General features: G+C 41.6%; 1 protein-coding gene across 8 annotated transcripts in view; it reads right to left on the reverse strand.

Moving 5' to 3' along the window:
• The window catches only part of ZNF609 (zinc finger protein 609), a 234,335-nt gene that overhangs the window by 202,945 nt on the left and 9,008 nt on the right, over positions 1–22,382 (reverse strand). For 6 of the 8 annotated variants that reach the window (XM_089907118.1, XM_089907117.1, XM_089907119.1 and 3 more), the window contains one exon: positions 2,973–3,846. The exons of the other annotated variants lie outside the window; for them this stretch is intronic. In XM_089907118.1, coding sequence (XP_089763244.1) covers positions 2,973–3,719 — 747 coding nt within the window. In that variant the 5' untranslated portion in view covers positions 3,720–3,846. The remainder of the gene's footprint in view (positions 1–2,972; positions 3,847–22,382) is intronic. 8 annotated transcript variants of the gene reach the window in all.

Genomic DNA, 22,382 nt, shown 5'->3' on the forward strand with positions numbered 1-22,382 from the left:
GAAGGCTCTGTCTTGTTTATTCCTCAACATTCCCTCCCCCATCTCTTCAGCTGGCAGGAAGTATGAGGCAAGAGTGTTCAATGACAATTCAGGGCAGCAGTAGTTGCTAAGACTCTCTAGGTCTCTCCTAGAACTCTGGGAAACAGCACAGTGAAGCCTGCCAGAGAGAGGTGTGGTGGAGCAAAAGTGGGATCCCATGAAGGGAAATTCACATTCTTGGCTGACTGAAATTCGCTCAGCCATAGACTGAGATACCCACCTTGATGAGAGAGGAGGTCCTGAGGTAGAGAATTAGAATATTCAAATCTCCCTCATTAGCTAGTTGTAGACATGTGACAATTCTGTCCTACACCACAAACTCCACTTGTCTTCTCTCTCTTGTTTCCAAGGGGTTACAGGAGTGGGTATGGGTAAGGAGACTCCAGCTAAGACACTTTCCAAATTTTATGAGTTTTCCCTCTTCATGACAGCTTCCAGCTCAGAGTATGTAATTCCTAGATTATATCAAAACATCTGTTTTGCTGTTTTGGTTCTGTTGGTTGTCCCCCACATGGAAGAAAACATTCCAAACCAGTTAAGCCATAGGCAAGCCCATATCTCAGAGACAAAAATCTTAAGGAAGTTTTTAAAGACTTAGCTTATGAATTATAGTATTAATCATCAAACACCGACTCAAACACCTCTTATGCCCAACACCCTGGGATCCTTGTTTCTCAAAAGCTGCTCCACTCCGAGATTCCTAGCCTGCGTTCCCTTTTGCATCTTTCCCTCCTCCCATTCCAGAAACGCTGTCTTTCTGCACAGTGTTTTCATCTCCTAGCAACTTCCAAATATTTATTTACATAATTATTTATTTCAATGGCCAAATGCTTTAGAATGGCACCCCACAGAACCAGACTGTTCAAGAGGGTTGAGGGAACAGGGAAAAGAACTGAGAAAGCAGGTTCTTGCTTAGAGTGACATCAAACTGCACAGCAAATTTCCTCTTCTAAGAGTACTTCTCAGCAATTTTACCTTTCCTCCAAAAACAGCAGCACAGTCTCTTTCCCTTTTCTCTCCCATTCCACTGCCCCAATCTCAGTCTTTTGGGGTGACAAGGCATATAACACAGCTATATTATTAAGAAGCAAACCTCCCTGGCACCAAGGTGTATTCTTAGCTGAATATACTGCATCTTTCAGCCCAATTATAATCTGAAGGGCAGCCACCCAACCAGTCCCTGAACCTGTAAGAAGAAAAAGGGTTCCATTGCTTCTCTGTTGGAGACTCTCAAGGACATTTAGACTTAAATCCAATATGAAGATAAGCATCATTAATCCTTTCATCCACAGACCACTACTGGGCTTAGAAGACTGCAATATGAGTCAAGAGTTCTAAACAGAAAGGAAACTGAAGGCCACCCTCAGAAGTGGCCACTTTTCAGCACAGGAAGAACAAAGATTATGAACACGGATATACGGCAAGAGTTTACTGGAGCCAGATGTAGGGAACAGTCTAATGGGCCTGGAATAGAAGCAAGAACTCCTGGTACTCCTAAGCCTCTTTAAAACAGTATTATCCATCTGCACCCCAGAGAAAATGGTAAATCACAGCCAGCACAGGATGCACCATGCCAGTAACCAGCTGGAACTTGACTCTGCTGAGGTGGACTGTAGCATCTGCCACCTAAACATAGGCAGACTCTCTGGCAGCTGCCACTGGTAAAAGGGAATAAACCATTGTGTTATTAGTGGAAGAAAATTCACAGTCCTGTTACCAGGGAAGGCCAGATGTTGCTAAGAGTCACAGATGTGCCAGAGGCAAGGACCAAAACACCTACAGCAAAGAAAGCGTAACCTAGCACTGAGAGGACACCACCACCCAAACATACACATCCTGCCTCTACTAACACTTACATAATGGAAAGAGGTATTCCCTGCTGCAGCTGATGCAATTACAGAGAAATCAATTTATACTGCGTCTGCTGGGATCAGCTGAAAGCATAGGGTGAGCAGAACACAGAGCGGAAAATCAAGAGCCAGTGAACAGCACATTACCAGGCCAGCCGCTTTGCAGGAAATTGTAAGCTGCAGAAGTTTAAGGCAGCCTGAGCTGACCCTAGATTCACACCCACTCTGGTCTAGGCCTGCAAACTCCATTTACTGAGACATGAACTAAGATCATCTTCCCAAAGGAGGAGAACCCCTTGTGGGGCTGCAGGCACCTGTCCTTCCAAGTCAAGCAGAAGGCAAGGTATCATTATACCATTTGGCAGCTATTAAACCACCAGGAGACCTCGATTCCCAATAGTTGAGGGAGATACCCAGCCAAGAACTATACTTTAGTGGCCAAAGAATCTCCTTCAAGGCCAAACTTTCATAGCCACTACACTAATCCATAAGACCTGATTAAGTACCTCAGTACCTCCTGCTCCACTGTTTACCTGCCCCAAACTGTGACCTTTTGCTCTTTGGCAGTCACCAACAGAACACTTGGTAGATACCACGTAATGAAAGTTACTTAACCCTTTTCTCTTCCAGAGACCCAGCAGCACCATTTATCCCATTAAAAACAGCACTCAATTGAAAGCCTACTAAGTTTATCAACTTGTTAAGTTTATCAATGACTCTAAGGATGAAATGTCAATCAAGCTGGGAACCATATAAAGGTTGATGCCAGCCTCTAGTAACAAGTATCTGAGGTGGTACAAGGACAAGGCTGGAGGTTCTTGACTTACGGAGAATTCATTCTACCAAGCAGCTACCCCCAACAACAGACACTCTTCTCCAAAATGTCCAGGCCTGCTGTTAATGAATCTGTAGGGAATCCCCTAATTTGGAACAAAACCACGTTATCATTACCAGCTGCTCTGACCTTGTAATTGGTCATTACCCACAAACTAATGAGGCTCCCACAGAGTGCACATAGCATTTGGCGGTTAGTCCAGGGCAGTTCTGACTGGCAGTGGGCAGCCAGATCTGGCCACCTCTTACCTTTTCAGACTTGACTTTCTTTAGCGGGCGACACTCATTCTCCCCTTCCTCTGGCTCCGGTTTAGCTCCCAAAGGGTTGAGCGCTGCCCCAGGCTCAATAGCTATACTCCCAAGTGGCTCCACAGCTCCTGGATCCACCCCTGTGCTTCCATCATACTGACCACCACGTCCTCCCAAGGGAACTGGCTGGAGGACCCCAGGATCCTTTTCTGAACAAGTCCCCACTCCTTCGCTTCTCTCCTTCTTGCTCTTAGATGAGCTGTTCTCCTTCTCCTTTTTGGAGCCGGCTACACTGCGGGATGCCTTAGCCGCCTTCTCTGAGCCCTTGGGAGCAATAGCAGCAACCAGGCTTCCTGCATTGGCACCATCTCCTGAGCGTCCCTGCACCTCTTTCTTGCTAGCTGCCCCCTCACTTGGAGTGAACAGGGACGTCCCTGGAGTGGGTTTGCTAGTGTCTTTGCCACTCTTATTCCTTTTAGATTTTGATTTGCCTTCCTTCCCTTGAGGACCTGGCACTGGGGTCACAAACTTGATGTTGTCTGGTAGTGTAGCCACAGCATTGGGAGCTGGTATCCCCACCTCCTTTGAGCCTGACATTTCCAGTTTCTGCTGGTCCTTTTCCAGATCGGCGTCCAGGTCAATGATGAGATTCCCTACTCCAATGTCCCATTCATCCCCACTGTCGTATGTCTCAACCGGGTTTGCATCCACTCCTTTCCCTCCGGAGGCTCCACTGCTCAAGGACATCTTAGAGTCAACGTCCCACCTCAAGATTCAAGGCTCTTCCTTGCCCCCAGCTTTCCTATTTTCAGCTTCAGCTATGTTCTCAGACCTGCCACATTGGTCAGTATATGCCCAGTGGACAACATCATTGCTGGAAAAAGAAAATTTAAAGAGCTGTTAAAGGAAACAATACAGGCAAAGAGGCTGAAATAAACTCCCACAAAAAACAGACCCTTCCTAGGTGGTTATCACACCACAATAGACAAGACAAACAGGTTCAGCTGTATTTCTAACCAAGTCACATTGGACCAAGGGAAAAGCTAATTCCCACTCCATCTCCACAGGGGAGAGTGCAATATTTGCAACTGCCCGGAAATTCGGCGGTCTTAACTAGGAATTCTCTAGAGTTAGTTTCCCATTCCCAAGAGACTTATTTCTACTACCACTGCCAGGCGGCAATCCTCCCTCAATCAATACAGGCCCTGGCACATCCTCTAGCACAACTTTACTCATACCTCTTTTCTCCTTGCTTCTTCTTGAACTATCAGAGATTCAGAACATAGTCTAGCAAAGGCTAAATCCCTCTACTAACAGGGCCTGTCCCTACTAAAAATAATATAGATTCCTTGTCATTCTACTGCTGGGGGTGGTGGTGTCTAATTGTGGGTAAGTAAAAGAGAAAAGCAAACAGAACTGGGGAAAAATACAATATCAGGATAGGGGCAAAACCTGCAATTAGAGGAGACAATCCTCAGAGAGGACTTAACCCATCAGCTTCAGTTCAGTTAAGCCAGCCTTATTAAACTCCAGGTTTCAAATTATGTCTAAATAGCAGAATCCACTGTAGTCTTTCTCACTACCCACTAAAATACCCAGGAAGACACACACACACACACACACACACACACACAGAAAAAAAATTACCCTATCAATAACTGAACAGTACTAAAAAACCTCATGTTAGAATGTGGGAGAAGTCTCTACATTCTAATAGTATAAGACTGATGGCACTATATTGATAAATAGCAGGGCCTCACCACATGGAACAGAGATAGCTAAAAAAGGGGGTGGCATGGGGTGGGTGGTAAAAAAGGCAATTTATACCTCTCCTTGGGAGTGTACCATCTAGAAAACCTGGCAGCCAACATACACCATCCAGCTATTACTTTATTTTGTTTTTATTTTTTGCTGTACGCGGGCCTCTCACTGTTGCGGCCTCTCCCTTTGCGGAGCACAGGCTCCGGATGCGCAGGCTCAGCGGCCATGGCTCACGGGCCCAGCCGCTCCGCGGCATGTGGGATCTTCCCGGACCGGGGCACGAACCCGCATCCCCTGCATCGGCAGGCGGACTCTCAACCACTGTGCCACCAGGGAAGCCCCCAGCTATTACTTTATGATGAAACCAAAGATTTCTGTTCTTGCTCACTCCCGTTTACCATCTTTCTATATGCATATAGAAAATAACTCTCATAAGATGACAGAGCAGAAAGGGTAAAACAGAGGTGGCACAATGAATCCTACAAAGTAAATATCTAACAGGTAAATGCCATCAATATCTCTTAACAGAGATAAGACACATTGTACTTTTCCACCTGCTCTCTCAAGGCAGTGTCAAAGAACCAGGGTGCAGTTCAAGAGAAGATGTCACCTAGGAGAGCAGAGCTATACCAAGTGAGTGCTTGACAGCAACTGGGATGTAAGAGAGAAATTCAGCGCATTAATAATGGCAGCACATTAACCTGCCATTTAGCCATAGATCTGAGAAGAAAATACATCCTTTACCCAAGTAGAGAGCTTAGTGTCAACAACTAACCATTGCTGACGTTGAGTCCACATAGATCTTACTTCATAAAATGATGAGCAAAAACTGTGTGTGTGGGAAAACATCACATAAGAACTATGGGGCATCCCTGGTGGCACAGTGGTTAAGAATCCACTTGTCAATGCAGGGGACATGGGTTCGAGCCCTGGTCCGGGAAGATCCCACATGCCGCGGAGCAACTAAGCCCATACACCACAACTACTAAGCCTGTGCTCTAGAACCTGCGAGCCACAACTACTGAGCCCGTGTGCAACAGCTACTGAAGACTGTGCACCTAGAGCCCGTGCTTGGCAACAAGAGAAGCCACCGTAATGAGAAGCCCGCGCACTGCAATGAGGAGTAGCCCCCGCTCACCACAACTAGAGAAAGCCCGCGCGCAGCAACAAAGACCCAATGCAGCCATAAATACATAAATTTAAAAAAAAAGAACTATGAAAAAATGCCACCCACAAGGTAAAGGCAACATAATCTCTGAAAAAATTAAAGAAATGATACCTCTGATAGTGATCTAGAATTCTGAAGAAATTTTTAGTAAAATGTTTGGAATTCTCTGTACTATACACTAATTCATTCAAAAAAACGTGTATTAATTGCCTACTAAGTACCAGGCACTAAACTAGGTGCTGGGAATACAGTAGCAAGTGAGAGTGTATAAGGCAGTGGAACATGATACTGAAAATAATTCTATTATGAGGGACAAAGGCATTTCTAGAAATGGGAATGCCAACTGAATCAGCACTACAAAGGATTATTAAAGCATAGTTCTTCCCAACATCATCATTTGTCACCTCTGCAATCTCTGCAATTGTGGTGAGGCTTAGAGCATAACCCACATTCATCTAACACTTACCCACTTTCCTCTTGAGCTGCACTATCATCAGTATGTAATGTAACCATAAGAACAATTCCATGTTTGTTTATTCAGTAAAACTTTCAAAAGACCTTCCTCCAAAAAACAAATAAACAAAAACCCTTCCTCTAGAAAATAGGATGCTAATGGAAGAGAGACTCTGGAAAGGTATATAAAGGGAAGAATATAAAGTACATAAAAGTGTTTGTGCTCACTGAGAGCTCCTGACAGTTCTGCACTGGCTGACCTGTCGTATGGAGCAGGGTAAACAAAATATGACACTAAAGAAGACATAGCATTAAGAAGATACTAGGCTGAAATGGAAAGATATGAACTTAGACAAAAGAATCTGATTTTATTTTTTAAAAAAGGAAGATGCAAGGAAATGAAAAATGCAATTAAAATTCATACAGAAATCAAAAAAGCACAGAACTAAAACTGTGGAAAATGAATCTGTAAATTACAAGAAAACCTGAGATACTGTTCCAGAAGGCAAAGGCAAAGGACAGCAAAAAGAAAACAATGAGGGAAATCGAAAGACAGAGAAAGTATTTAACAATACTCAAAGCAAAACTGAAGAGACTAGGACAAACGGGAGAAGAGCAACCCATCAAGGCATAATATATGAATAACACCTTGAGCTGAAAAAGATCTTGAAAAAGTTCACTACCTTTTCAGCAAAATCAATTTAAAAAAAGCCAAACTTGCAGACATCCTAACAAAATATTTGAATTACAAAGGACAAAACTTAGGCCAACCTCAGACTGCTCTGCAATATTAAATGTTAAAAGAGAATGAAAAATCTACAAAGAATTTTGAAGAGAAAAGGTTATTTTTCAAGAGTCTTTCACTGAGTCAAGTTGTTTGTCACGTGTAAAAACAACAGATTTTCAGTTATGTAAGAATATATATATATCCACCTTGTTAAAAACTATCTGAAGCATTAAAATCAGTTCAGTGTAGCATAAAGTTGAATAATTCTTGTAAACAGAAATACCAAATGATTTTTGTAATCTTAAGAGTAAACTCAACGCAGATATTCCTGGAAAAGATAGGAGGCAAAATCAATGCTTGTAATAATGCTGAACCTAGAACGTTCAGCCTTAACATCAGTAAGGAAAGACACTTCCTCAAATTCCTTTTGTCCCAATTCCATATGTCATGGCGAATTGTTTTGTTTTTTCTAGTAAGCAAGAAATATTGTTATAAAGCAGAAGCTAACACACCATTGTAAAGCAATTATACTCCAATAAAGATGTAAAAAAAAAAAGAAATATTGTTGTTAACATGTTTTTTAAATTGTGCTTCTTCTTAAAAGGGAGCTGGAGATGAAAAGAACATCTGATGCTCTGTGCTCATTTTCAAGTTCCACATCTTAAGTGAGATATTCATTAAGTGGAGGGATATCCTAGAGTATAGTAAAACACCAAAAAACCATTTCGTAAGAGGAAAGGTCTTAGAAACTGGTATTCTTTAATCTGGAAAGGAGTTAGCTGAAGGGAGACAGGCTGGTTAGCTTCAAATATATGATGGTTGCAATGTGGAAGAGAGAAACTTATTCTGTGATGCTGAGGGTATAAAATGGACCAGTAAGTAGAAGTTACAGAAAGACAGATGTTTAACTCAGGAAAAAATGTAATACCCTGGAATTCCCAACAATGACCCACAATGCTTAATGAAGCCATATCTTTATCACTGAAAGTAGTGACCAGAAAAACCATAATCACCTGTCAAGCAAATTACAGAATTCTTCTATGTGTGACAGGGAGTAGTCTGGATATGCCCAGGGCCTTTTTCAAATCTGAAATTCTGTTAATGTACCTATCAAAAAGTGCATTCCCTGGGCTTCCCTGGTGGTGCAGTGGTTAAGGATCCGCCTGCCAACGTTCAAGCCCTGGTCCGGGAAGATCCCACATGCCGTGGAGCAACTAAGCCCATGCGCCACAATTACTGAGCCTGCGCTCTACAGCCCGTGAGCCACAACTACTGAGGCCGCGCACCTAGAGCCCATGCTCCACAACAGGAGAAGCACCGCAATGAGAAGCCTGCACACCGCAACGAAAAGCAGCCCCTGCTCGCTGCAACTGGAGAAGGCCCGCGTGCAGCAACGAAGACCCAATGCAGCCAAAAATAAAAATAAATAATTTTTTTTTAAAAGTGCTTTCCCTACTAGAAAACTACCCAGAATTTCTGAATGACCAGGATGCAAACAAAGAAAACATATCCTGAGGACTGATATTTAGTGGTCCTGATGCTCTATAGAGAGCCACTGTCCTCTAATTTCTGAGTGAGTTAAGTAAGTACCACTTTTCAACCAGGTGACTTCTCAGAAATTCAGTTTACCAAACCCAGCAGGTTTCATAGTAACTTTGGTGGTACCTTTCCAAAGATATACTGAAAATTTGCCAAGGATTCTTTAATCAGCCTGGCTACAGCAGCCAGACCACTTTCCATCTGCTCCCTACCACATCCCTGGCTTCATACAGCCAATAATCAAACTCTCTGACAGTTCACAGCAGAGATGTTTAACCCCAGGAGGCAGGGTAACTAACATGGTAGCTGGAAATGAAAAGCACTGACCTCTTGCTTCCATGGCAGAGAAAGTGCAGAATCAGGAGAACCAATACCTTACAGAGACCACAAAGTACTTTCAACTTGCAGGAGCTTCTGGATATAGTTTCTTCTCTCTTCCTCTGTCTAATTGTACTACACTTCGCTATTTAGGACCATGATTCACCAAACTCTGAATTACTTGCCAGTGCCATTTCTGCTTTGTTCTGCACCTGATCACTAAGAACTCTTCTCTGCGTGGATATAGCTAAGGGACCAAGATAGGCCATGACAATCACTCCTCATACCCTGTATCTATAACAATGAAAGTTCAAATTCCAGTTTCCTCTCTGGAACCCAACTCCATCTCTCAGACTCCCAGCCCACAGGCTGGTTTGTAATCATACATTTCAGGTCATTAATTGCTTTTTACTAGGGCATATGCCATAGATTACACCACTTCCCTACCTCAGTAATGAGCAAGGCCTCTCTTCCAGACTAAGAATGAGAAAAAGAGTCTTCACGCAAGGTCTCTGCCCCTGCCCAGAGGACATAAGCAACAACTGACCCTACTTATGTCCAAACACAATATGAAGAAGAATACTTCTCCTTCTGCCCAGATAGAGCTCTGTATCCATCCTACAGGGCATCAAAGAGAAAGGGTCTCTTTAACTGCCAATTACTTATAGCTAATCTGGTCTAAGTAGCAAAGTGTCCAATGCTCTCCCAGTGTAAATTTATCTGTCCTGCCCTCTTGTTACAGTTTTTGGATCAATCTTCTTACAGGCTTTGGTCTGTGCAAGTGACAGTTGTGTTTGAGTGAGTACACTCTGCTTGCAACCACACAGGTCACACACATTTGGGTGTGCGGGTGATCCGTCTGGCTAGCTAGTTCTCACCGAAAGCTATACGGACAAAGAAAAATATGCTACACTCAATTTTAGGAAGGCAGCATGGTGTAGAACACAAAACTGAGCTGAGAATCAAGAGATGTGATTTCTGAAAAAAAAGAGATGTGATTTCTGGACTCAGATTTCCAATGACCCTAGCCAGGATGTTAGCCAAGTTGCTTCATTAAATATTAATTTTCTTATTATAAAATGGAGGGAGACTCCATCATGGTTCTAAGCATATTATGAGGATCCAAATCTGAAAAATATGACAACTCAAAAGTATAAAATGACCCAAATATTCTCACAATGTTCTAGGGTCTCAACTTAAATAGGCCTGCTTCATGGTTATACACTGTATAAAGACCTAAAGTATTTTTAAAATAAAGGAAAAATAAGTATTAAAACAATTTTTACAAATTAAATTACAGGTAGTACTGATATTCATTTGAGTTCTACGAAAGAAAACGGCAATCCTTTCTTCTTTCAATTACTCAGTGGTTTTCACTTACTCTGGTTTTCCATTTAGGCTACTCCTACCTTCAGATGTGGCTCATAAAATCCTACACTATACTGACTGATAAAAAGACTCCATCTTGCTTCAAAAATCCCTCAGGGCCAAGGTACCAACCTCAAAGCTCATGGTTTTAACATCTGGACTATCTCTTTTGCCAACTGTTCCAGTCCAGTAGGTTGTTGACCCCCCCTGACAGGCCTTCAAAACTAAATTGTGTGAGGTTCACAGGGTTTGATGCCCCAGGGAATTGTCAATAAAGCAGTGGGATAAAACAAAGTTGAGAGAAAACCAAACTATACCATCTTCCCTGAATTCCAGATGCTACCCTGAAATCACATACTCAGCCAACCTCAGGTGAGGCTAGTACAGCATGTAAACCATCCGTGGTGACTCTGAGCTTACCCAGCTGGAAGAACAGGCATCTCCCTCTCCAGCTGTCACATTAGAGCTCACTAATCAACTGAATTTCCAACTGGGGCTCTAACAAGAAACAATCAACTTTCCTTTGGGTCTCTTCCTTAATTTATTACATTAATTACTGCAACAAAGGAACTGTGTCATCTCCTCAAGTACCATACCTCTCAGCTTATATCTCCAATGGGGATCAGATAAAGATAGACTAAGAGTGCCAATTTGAGAAGATGGATCCAATTCAACAGGGCTCATCTGACCATGTGTCACCTAAGGACAGAAGAGCAAAAGTGTAGCATCTTCCAGTCCCTCAGTGTTTATAACCTGCACCTCATGAATAGTTTTATGGTCCTCACAGGCTGCTATTCTCAGAGTAAGATTATGAGGCTTGACCTGTTTCATTTCACAAAAGCAAATGTCACTTCCACTAGACATAATTATTCAACAGGGCTCAGGTTTAGAGCCTTGGTGTTTGTCAATACTGCTCTGTGCCAGCATACATCTCACAATAGGCTAAACAGCATACTAAACATGTAAATAATTCAGCCCCAACCTTATAGGGATTCATTGGTGGAACTGGTTCACAGAGAAAACCCTTACCAAGGCCTATGTATAAGCAGAAGGCAAAGATCATCTAAAGTAAACAATAAAGCTCTACCATCCCTCCTCCCCTAAAAACTGAAGGGCTATGTAGCCCTTTATAATTTAGTTCTTTTCCCCAGAGGTAAACATTCTGTACTAAAGAGAAAGAGGTGATGTCAAATTCTCAAGAAAAAAGTGAATAGTGGAGTTAGCTTAGGAATCAGGAGATCTAAGAAATTGGCCCTCCACACAGAACTGTTGTGGCAGAGCTTTTCTCACCTCTAAAACAGGGAATAATATGGGTCAGGTTCATAGGAATGGGGGAAAGGAAAAAACCTAAGCAGGGACTTCCCTGGGGGCACAGTGGATAAGACTCTGCACTCCCAATGCCGGGGGCCCAGGTTCGATCCCTTGTCAGGGAACTAGATCCCACATGCATGCCGCAACTAAGGGTTCACATGCCACAACTAAGGAGCCCATGTGCCACAACTAAGGAGCCCTGGAGCTAAGGAGCCTGCCTGACGAAACTAAGGAGTCCATGTGGTGCAACTAAGACCCAGTACAACCAAATAAAATAAATACATAAATAAATATTTTAAAACAAAACAAAACAAAAAAAACCTAAGCACTTTTCAGGAAACATGAGGAATTACCTTCATTTTTATATTCTAGACCTCACCTCCCTTCCTAAGTCTCTTACTTAACTACTATCCTATAGTAACTCTAAAAAGCACACAAAGAAAACTTCTCTATCAAAAGACAGTATCTAGGGGCTTCCCTGGCAGTCCAGTGGTTAAGGCTCCGTGCTTCCACTGCGCACAGGTTTGATCCCTGGTCGGGGAACTAAGATCCCACATGCTGCATGGGGCAGCCAAAAGAAAAAAAGATACTATCTACACTGTTAGACTAACCATAAAAAATGGTGGAATTCACACACACATCCCTTAGGATATCTAAGCTAGATTGACTTCTCCAGCCTCATCTCATGGCCACACTCTGTCCTCTGCACCCCATTCCCACCTTACTGCCTTTTGGCATTTACCTCAGACATTCCCTGCTCACATCCTACCTCCCAGTGCGTGTGATGATTTGATTAACATTTGTTTCCTCCACTGGACTGCACGCATCCTGAGGGCAAGGGGCTGCATCTCTTTTGCTCACCATCGTATCCTAATAACAGTGTTTATGTCACAGTGCTCCCTCAATAAATATTCTGGTCAATAAATGAGTGAATGAACACTGCTTTCCTCAATGCGCAGAATCATAACACTGCCAAGGCTGCCATTTCTCATCTCCATTCTTACTTGAGCTTGATTTGTCACTAGTTATACGCTGTCTCAATTACCTAACAGTCTTCAAACTTACTAGAACAGAGTGTGGATTCCTCTTTCTTCTAAGATACAGATAAAGGATACAGATTTACCAAGAGTCTAGGGGAAAAGTAAGAAAACAATCCAGTCCCCACATTTCTTAAAAAATGCCTAACTGCTCTGGAGTATTCTCAGCCTTCAGTCTCATCCATGCATAGCTGCTACCCAAAATAGGGCTAGCCCACAAATCAGGATTTCTGGACCTAAGCAATCCCTTGGAAGCCTCATACTTAAATGTATGATACATTCTATCAGACTTAAAACGTTCAGTTAGCACATTTTAAATATCTATGAATCAAAGGTGACAGAAGTCAGAAAAGTGGTCATGTCTGGGAGGAGGTGACTGAGCAGAAAGAAGCATGAGGGAACCTTGTGGGTGCTGGAAGTGTTCTATTATCTTAAGCTGGATGGTAGTTATATGGCTATATACACATGTAAAAACTGTGTTGTACACTTAAGATTGGTGTACTTTATGCACGTTATCATATGCACATTATATTAAAAAAAAAGGTAAAATAGTAAACACCTATGAATAAAAGGACTATATTACTGGATCATGGTCCTGGTCCTAAAATAGCATTTTATGTGATCACAGTAAAAGGGAATCATGCCATCAATCCCCACAGGATATTTAGGGGGATGGAAAGGGAGGGAGGGAGGGAGGGAGGGAAGGAGAGAAGGAAGGAAGGAAGGAAGGAAGGAAGGAAGGGAGCTACATTTAAGGATTACCATGTGTTTGACTATATTGTGAGGAAATTTATAGATCTGTTGGAGAGTCTGAAAGAATTAATAACAACAAACCAAAAACAGTGAGGTACTTAATGATATTAAATCCTGGAAAAAAACATAAGTTGTATAAGAAAACATAACAGGGGACTTCCCTGGTGGTCCAATGGTAAAGAATCCGCCTTCCAGTGCAGGGGACGCGGGTTTGATCCCTGGTCTGGGAACTAAGATCCCACATGCCGTGGGGCAACTAAGCCCATGCGCCACAACTACTGAGCTCGTGCGCCTCAACTAGAGAGCCTGCATGTCGCAAACTACAGAGCCCACGTGCCCTGGAGCCTGCGCGCCACATTAGAGGAGAGAAAAAACCCGTACGCTACAATAGAGAAGAGAAAACCCGCATGCCAGAACTAGAGAGAAGCCCGCACGCCACAACTAGAGAAATCCCGCACACCACAACAAAATATCCAGCATGCTGCAATGAAAGATCCCACGTGCCGCAACTAAGACCCGATGCAGCCAAACTAAAATGTAAAAAACCAAACAAACATAATAGTAGTATACTAAACGGTTCAATAATAAATATTTACTTAACACAATAAATAATGGATACTGATGAAACCAAACATTTGGCTTGATAAGAAGGGGAGGGCAATAGGAGTGTATATTATTTATTACTTAGAAATATGGGAGTAAATACAAGAAAAAGACTGAAAATTTTAAAGCAGGTGCCTAGTGGGAGTGAGACTTGGTGATGGGAAGGGGTAAACAGTGGATTACTGATTTTCATTAAAAGCCATACTACTATTTGACTTTTAATATAAAGTTCATGGGAAGACAAAAACAAAAAAGTACATGTATTAATCTGATAAATAAAACATTTTAAAATAACTTTATATGGTTATTATAGTTCCATAATTAATTAAAAAGAAATAGATGCAAAGTTCTAAGAGAGCATAAAGCAATTCCTATTCAGACAGATTGTATATTTAATTTTATTTTTCATTTGTAACATTCAAATATTTTAGTTTCATTGTAATAGTTGTTTCCTGTCCATCAATGGACACTGATTTTTAAAGGGGTCATTACTCCATTACAATAAATACAGTAAACTGGAATGCTGAAAAAATAAATTAAAAAATAAAATAATTTTATAAAAAGTTAAGGATACACTCCCCCAAATATTCCTGGATCCCCTTGACAGGTTATTATAAAATATATTAATCCAATAATTTATCAAAAATCTTATGAGATAGGAAGAGGGGTAGCAGAAGTGAGGCAGGTGTGGCTATAAAAGGGCAATGTGAGGTACCTTGGTGGTGATGGAACTGTTCTGTATCTTGACCGGTGGTAATAAAATTGCATAGGACTAAATATACACACTCATAAATGGGTACAAGTAAAACTGGGGAAATGTGAACAAGCTGGGTGGATTGTATCAATGTCAATATCTGGTTGTGACACTGTACTATACTTGCATGACATTACCACTGGGGGAAATTGGGTAAAGGGTACAAGGGATTCCTTTGTATTATGCTTACAACTGCATGAGACTCTTACAATTATCTTAAATAAGAAGTTTTAATTTAAAAAAACACAAGAGAGCCTTCTAGACCCCCCTTTTTTTTTTTTGCGGTATGCGGGCCTCTCACTGCTGTGGCCTCTCCCGTTGCGGAGCACAGGCTCCGGACACGCAGGCTCAGCGGCCATGGCTCACGGGCCCAGCCGCTCTGCGGCATGTGGGATCTTCCTGGACCGGGGCACGAACCTGTGTCCCCTGCATCGGCAGGCGTACTCTCAACCACTGCGCCACCAGGGAAGCCCTAAACCCTTTTTTTAATTTCTACTACCTCTAGTGTTAACAAATTTTATTTATTTACTATTGATAAGAGCAACCCAATAATTAAGCTAAATTCATTTCTAATTTGAAAAGGTGCTCTCTATCCAATACAGGATCCTAAGAACTGGTGAACAAGTCTATATGTTCTTCTCATCGCCTGATAGGGTTTGACAATACTCCCTCTGTCTTTAAAAGCTGAAGATTTTTTTTTTTTTATTTTACATGTCTTCATTAAAGCCTTCATCTCATTTGGCCACCAGCTCTGATACATATTTCTTAGGGATGCAAAGAGCGCACAGTAACACAAAGACAAACCTTGCTTTTGTATAGAGGGAAGTTTATTTTTATCTTTCTTTAGTTCTCTTCCTAATGACGCCTAGCATTTCCCTGGCAGCACACTGAGCTAATTTTTTGAGGGATAGCTTACCAAGATTTCTAGTCTCCTTTGGGGGCTATAATTGTTAGCTAGAAGTTACTCATACTAACAAAGTGGTTTGGACTTTCTGCCTCTTATTTATTTATTTATTTTTTGGCTGCATTAGGTCTTTGTTGCTGTGTGCAGGCTTTCTCCAGTTGCGGCGAGCGGGGGTTACTCTTCATTGCGGTGCATGGGCTTCTCATTGTGGTGGCTTCTCTTGTTGCGGAGCACCGGCTCTAGGTGCGCAGACTCAGTAGTTGTGGCTCGTGGGCTCTAGAGTGCAGGCTCAAAAGTTGTGGTGCATGGGCTTAGTTGCTCCATGGCATGTGGGATCTTCCCAGACCAGGGCTCGAACCCGTGTCCCCTGCATTGGCAAGCGGGTTCTTAACCACTGCACCACCAGGGAAGTCCCCTGGACTTTCTGCCTCTTTTAAATGTAATACTATGCACACTGAAGCTCATCTTCTAGTTTTCATTCCCCACACACAGCCAAGATATTTCAGAAGTATAATCTTGAACAATTTGGGAACCTAAGTACTTGAAAGAGCTTAATGTCATGAGAAAACCTGAATATGTCACTTTTGTAAAACATTTATTAAAATGTCAAATAAAATGAGTGTCACTACTTAAACCCTTCCACCTAGAAGAACTTATCAAGATGGTTTCTGGAGGTAAAGTCATGAGAAACCAGCACAGTACAATGGAAAACAAAACAAAACAAGACAAAGGAGGAGGCAGCAAAAGCTCAAGTCTACTCTTTATTCCCCCCTAGATGTGTAAGAATCTTGGGCAAGTCACTGCACTTATTTGAGCCTCAGTTATTTCACCTATAAAAAGCTGAGATAATTAGTATACCATACACAGTTTAATACTCTCAGTAGAAACTGGAACAGCACCCTGACAAGAAACTCATTAATATTCTTACAACAAAATGAATAAATATTTACTTGAAATAGAACAACCACCAAAAAAGGTTATAAATAGCCTCATTAGCTGAAGTCAGGTTTGTGCCTACCTTACAAAAAATCTTTCAGCTTTCAGAACTTTGGGGTTTTAGAACGGCAGAGAAGAGACTGTGGACCTACACAGAAGTGTTTACTGTCAGAAAGTCAGTTTGCTAAGGCACAACAAAACATTTTCTCCCTTTCCAAGACTAAAGTTTTTAAATAGCCTTTGGCCTGACTTTAACAAAAAATCTTTTAAAACTAAACAGTGTCAGGACTTCCCTGCTGGTCCAGTGGTTAAGACTCTGCACTCCCAATGCAGGAGGCCTGGGTTCGATCCCTTGTCAGGGAACTAGATCCCACAAGCTGCAATGAAGATCCCGCATGCCGCAACTAAGACCCGGCACAGCCAAATAAACAAATATTTAAAAAAAAAAACCTAGGGCTTCCCTGGTGCAGTGGTTGGGAGTCTGCCTGCCGATGCAGGGGACACAGGTTCGTGCCCCAGTCCAGGAAGATCCCACATGCCGCGGAGCGGCTGGGCCCATGAGCCATGGCCGCTGAGCCTGCGCGTCCGGAGCCTGTGCTCCGCAACGGGAGAGGCCACAACAGTGAGAGGTCCACGTACCGCAAAAAAAAAAAACAAAACTAAACAATGTCCACTGGTAACAACTCTGTCCACACACAACTGTCAATGATTTGTCATTTGTGACTTCTCCTTATATAAACTAACCCATCGCCTTGGCCCCAGTAAATGATATGAATGATACCAAGTCATCTCAATCTTTAATTTACATTTTTCAATTTTCTAATATAGATTTTATTCCCTCCACCTCCAAACCCTTCTACGGACAGAACCACATATCTACACTAGTCCCTTAGTGTAATGACCATGCCACTTAAAACATGAAGTGATATACTTTCACTAAGAGTTACAGTTTATCCTTGAATTCTTTCTCAATTCTTGGGTAGATAGGTTTAATCTCATCAAATTTACTGATATGATCAAGAAAAGCCTAGGTAGCTAGGAAAAAAATGTATTGGAAAGACTAAATAAATATTACCATTTCTGGGATAACTCCAGGGACTTCTGTACATTTTTCTGTGCTTTCTATGCATTAAAAAAGATTAATTCGTGCCCTAATTTTTTTTTTAAGTTAAGCATTTATCATCATTTGACCAGAAGCTTTAAACTGCTTGGGAAGCGGGAAAAACAGAAGTGGAAATTCTCCAACGTCTTCATCCCTGAATGGATCTTTCACATCATAATCAAGCAGTCTTACAATTTTCTAGTTGCCTTTCCATTTTTAACATGTCTTCTTAAAAAAGCAAAAACAAACATAAACTCTTACCATCAGTTGAGCAAAGAGCTTAACTAATTCATCTTTTTTTCTTTCACCTAATTTCTAGGCAGCACGTGTGACTAACCACCATCACTTCGTGGGCTTCTTTGGTCTTGATTGAAAATGTTTAAAAATTTTTTTAAAAGATGCTTTTCTCCTCTCCACAACCTCTGAGACTATGCCAAGTGACCATCTGTTTTGCACAGTCCTTTTGATCCCTTGCTTTCTAATAAAATGGCTTTTAAGTCTTTAAACTTCCGGTGGGTTGTTTTTTAAAATCTTTCCACTTTTCCTACTGTACATACTTGATTGCAGCTCAATTTCTTAAAAATGAATCCTCATATGATAGATTTTATTCCTGCTCTCCCTGAAGAATGTTGAGCTTAATCAAGATTATGATTACTATTAAATAGTGTTGACCTACAGAAAAGTTTATCAATTCTTGTTTGTTCCTCAAAGCAAAATCCAGGTTATTTCTTTGCTTTATGGGATCTAAAACTGCCAACTGTGTGAAGTGGTTTATCTTACTCAAAACCACATCTTCACATTTGCTGTCAATAGAGTATTTAACTAATCTATGTATAAGTAAATAAACCCCACATTATTATTATCTGGCCTAATTCTGCAGCTTCTCCAATCTCCTTTAACAGTTTCAACTCAGCCACATTATTGTGATTAGGGCTGTGACATTCTTATTTAAGTAAGGATTTCGATCCTTATAAAAATTTAATCCCTTGCAACCTGTATCATTCCTATGAAGTGCAGAGCCTAGCAGCACCATATTTCAACAATTAGTTTCCTTCCATCAAGTATCTGAGATGTGAATTAAACCACTGTATCATTATTTTGCCTACCAAGAAAGGAGAAGGGAAAAAAATTATATGAAGATGACAGAAATGGCACTCATCATGTTTATGTAACACTTTAAAACAAATCTAATGCTTCAGATCACAAATTCAGGTAAAATATATTATAGACTTGTTGTTGGAAGAAAATGTCACTGTTATATTACCTACCCCAATGTAATCTTGTTAAAACTGAATTTCTTTCTTATACGAAGGCTCCATAAGAAAAAGAATATTACCAAACACTGTCCTGCATTACCCTCTTTGCCAGGTAGTGTTATGGAACTCATGTGAAATCCACACTGCCAGGATTTCTAGCTCTGTTAGGACTAGAAGGGACTACTAATACAAACCACAGAAACAATACTACTAAAAAAGCAATTATCACTAGCAAACTAAGCAACGTTAAAGCATTTTTACTAATAAAGCAAACAACTTGGTCAGTTAAACTGAAACCCTTTTAACCACTAGAGGAAAAAAACAACACACACTTGAATTAACAGACACTGGTTTTAAAGTTCATAGTATCGGTAATATGTTATTGTACCACTTGAGTGTATGTGGTGAGGAAGTATGACTTCAAGTCTGATATGCAGCAAATCCTGACAAAGAAAAGCAATGTGAAATCTGCCCAGCGGCTCACCTAACATTAGAACCATATCTGCCTAAAAGTCAACAGATGTTTCTTAGCATCGACCCCAAGTTCATCGAGAACCTTTATTCTAAAATTTTATATCAAAATAGCACATTTTTTCAGAATGGCAAATAGGTCTCGTTGTGCACTGCACCTGCACAAGATGATGATATAAATAACTAGAAATAGAGCGTACAGGTATCCTGCACCTCTCAGCTACCTCAAATAGCATACAACATAACAAACGTGCTGAGAGCTTGATGTCCATAAGCTGCATTCTGCACAATCCAAGGACGGAAATAAGCCATCTCTCATACATTAGGTAGGAATTTTAGCTTGGAGCCAATTACCAAAACGGCCTAAGGGATTTCTGTTTCCTATCAGCTTAATGTAAAGAAAAAGGGAAGAGGCAACAGGAAAAATAATGAAGTAGTAGAAGGGTTAGTAAAGAGCAAGCAAGGAAACTATAAGAAAATTTACAAAACACAAGTCAAACAAGAGAGCATCTAGACATCATAAGACATCTTCATCCTCAGGCTAATGAATTAGGTACTGAGACTTCCAGAACATAGCTAGCTAGCTATGCATTGAGAGGAAGTCGAAATACGACAAACCTTAAAATTCAATTTTTAGGCTGAGAGCAAAGTGTACAGTCCCTTAAAACTTATTTTTAATGAGCTACCCCAAACAAAGTTGCTGAGGTCTCACTAGAAGAGGGAAGGTCATGATAATGGGCTTTTCCCGCTGAGGAAGGAGAAAACTCAGAGGTCTAACTCACCCATTACTCTAGGCACCCAAGGGCCAATCAACAGAAGAGTAAATCCCACTCCTCAGGGAACTGGCTACAAGGCCTCCAGTTCTACCCTTGGTGTCTTCCAGACATGACTGCAGTTTTCACCATGATTAACTTCCAGGAATGCCAGCCAGGGAAGCAGCCAAGAAAAAAGAACATTTTTCCGCCTCACTGTCAGCTAGACCCTTTGGAACAACTGCAGACAGTGCCTCTATCTCTCTTCGGGGCAGAAGAGTATTTAGCACCCTCAGGGAAGTGCCTAACAAACCAGTAACACACCAGCATCACAATTCTCAAAGATGTCTACTCTGACCATCTTATTTAAAGCTGCAACCTAGGGCTTCCCTGGTGGCGCAGTGGTTGAGAGTCCGCCTGCCAATGCAGGGGACACGGGTTTGTGCCCCGGTCCGGGAAGATCCCACATGTCGCAGGCTGGGCCCGTGAGCCATGGCCGCTGAGCCTGCGTGTCCACAAAAAAAAAAAAAAAAAAAAGCTGCAACCTTCCTACCTCCCCCACCTATCCTCCCTGCATACTCCTAATCTCCCTTACTCTGTTCTATTTTTTCCCACATTATTTATCACCCTCTTTACACTATATAATTATTTATTATCGTTATTTATATTTCCTTTTGTTAAAAGACAAGATCCATGGGGTTGGGATTTGTCTATTTTGTTCACTGATAGATCCTAAGCAGCTAGGACAGGACCTCACATATAGCAGGAATCCTATAAATATTTATGGAACGAAGGAAGTAAATAAGAAAAACTAAAAAGACCTCTTGGAGGTCAACAATACCCAGAGGGCCCAACCATGCCTATATTCCTCTAACAGAATCAGTCTGGTTCCCGTGACTGACCTACATTGCTTCTGTCTGCCATGTACTACCTCTCCCCTTCCCCTCAAGTCTTCCATCAGCTAGGATATATGGAACCACAGTACTGCTGCAGGCACTAAAGGGCACAAATACTTGTCCTTGAGTCTGAAGGATTTCTAAAGGCTTTCACAGTCCGTGCCTTGTTCCTAGGTTATTCAGTTTGGGATAAAATGTGTTAAATGCAAGTTACCTTAACATAAAAGAAGGTCTGAAAAAAAAAATCACAAGAAGTTTCTGTTTTCAAAAATCAAATTCCAATTCAATTCAGCAAGCATTACACATAAAGTTATATTCAAAGCACTGGGGTGGAAGCCATGGGAAACAGGAGACTCAGGTCTCTTAGGAGTTTAGAATAAGGTAGGGAAAAAAATATATTCACATATGATTAAAGTCAAGGTGTGATACAGTGCTATAACAGAGATCCTAGCAAAGAGTTAAAGAGATACAGAGGAATACAAAATCAATTCTGGAGATACAGACGGGTGGGAAGACGAAAGTTAAGAAAGTCTTCAGGAAGGAGATGAAATTTTTTGGTAGGTTGAACGAAGGATCAGATTTAAAGCTGAATGCCTTGGAGCAGGGAAGGGCATTCCAACAAAAAAGAAAAGAAAAAAACTAAGGTGTTGAGACTGAAAAATGCAGGGTAAGCGGAAGGAATGGTTGGAAAAAGAAAGAAGTAAGACTGAAGGCTAGGGTTGGTCAGATCATAGAGGATCTTGAGTGCTGGCCTATATAGGCAGTAAGGAGTCCTTAAAAGTTTTCAGCAAGAAGTGAAATAATCAGAACTGTGTTTTTAAAAGTCTACACTGGGGGCTTCCCTGGTGGCGCAGTGGTTGAGAGTCTGCCTGCCAATGCGGGGGACACGGGTTCAAGCCCTGGTCTGGGAAGATCCCACATGCCGCGGAGCAACTAGGCCCGTGAGCCACAACTACTGAGCCTGCGCATCTGGATCCTGTACTCTGCAACAAGAGAGGCCGCGACAGTGAGAGGCCTGTGCACCGCGATGAAGAGGGGCCCCCACTCACCGCAACTAGAGAAAGCCCTTGCACAGAAACGAGACCCAACACAGCAAAAAATAAATAAATTAATTAATTAATAGTCTACACTGGGATTCCTTGCTACATATTCTTCTAGAAACAAATTCTTTCCTTTCAAAGCACTTCAGCTCATAATCATACATTCGTTAAATGATTGCTAGTTTCCTCAACTAGATGTGTAAGTCCAGAAAGGACAGAGATGATGTCTAGCCTGGCACATAAGTGCTCAATAAGTACAGG

Source organism: Delphinapterus leucas, chromosome 2 (genome assembly GCF_059928025.1).
Source record: "Delphinapterus leucas isolate spDelLeu-1000000601 "Yukka" chromosome 2, BTC_Dleu_Yukka2, whole genome shotgun sequence".
In the NCBI taxonomy this organism is placed as follows: Eukaryota; Metazoa; Chordata; class Mammalia; order Artiodactyla; family Monodontidae; genus Delphinapterus; species Delphinapterus leucas.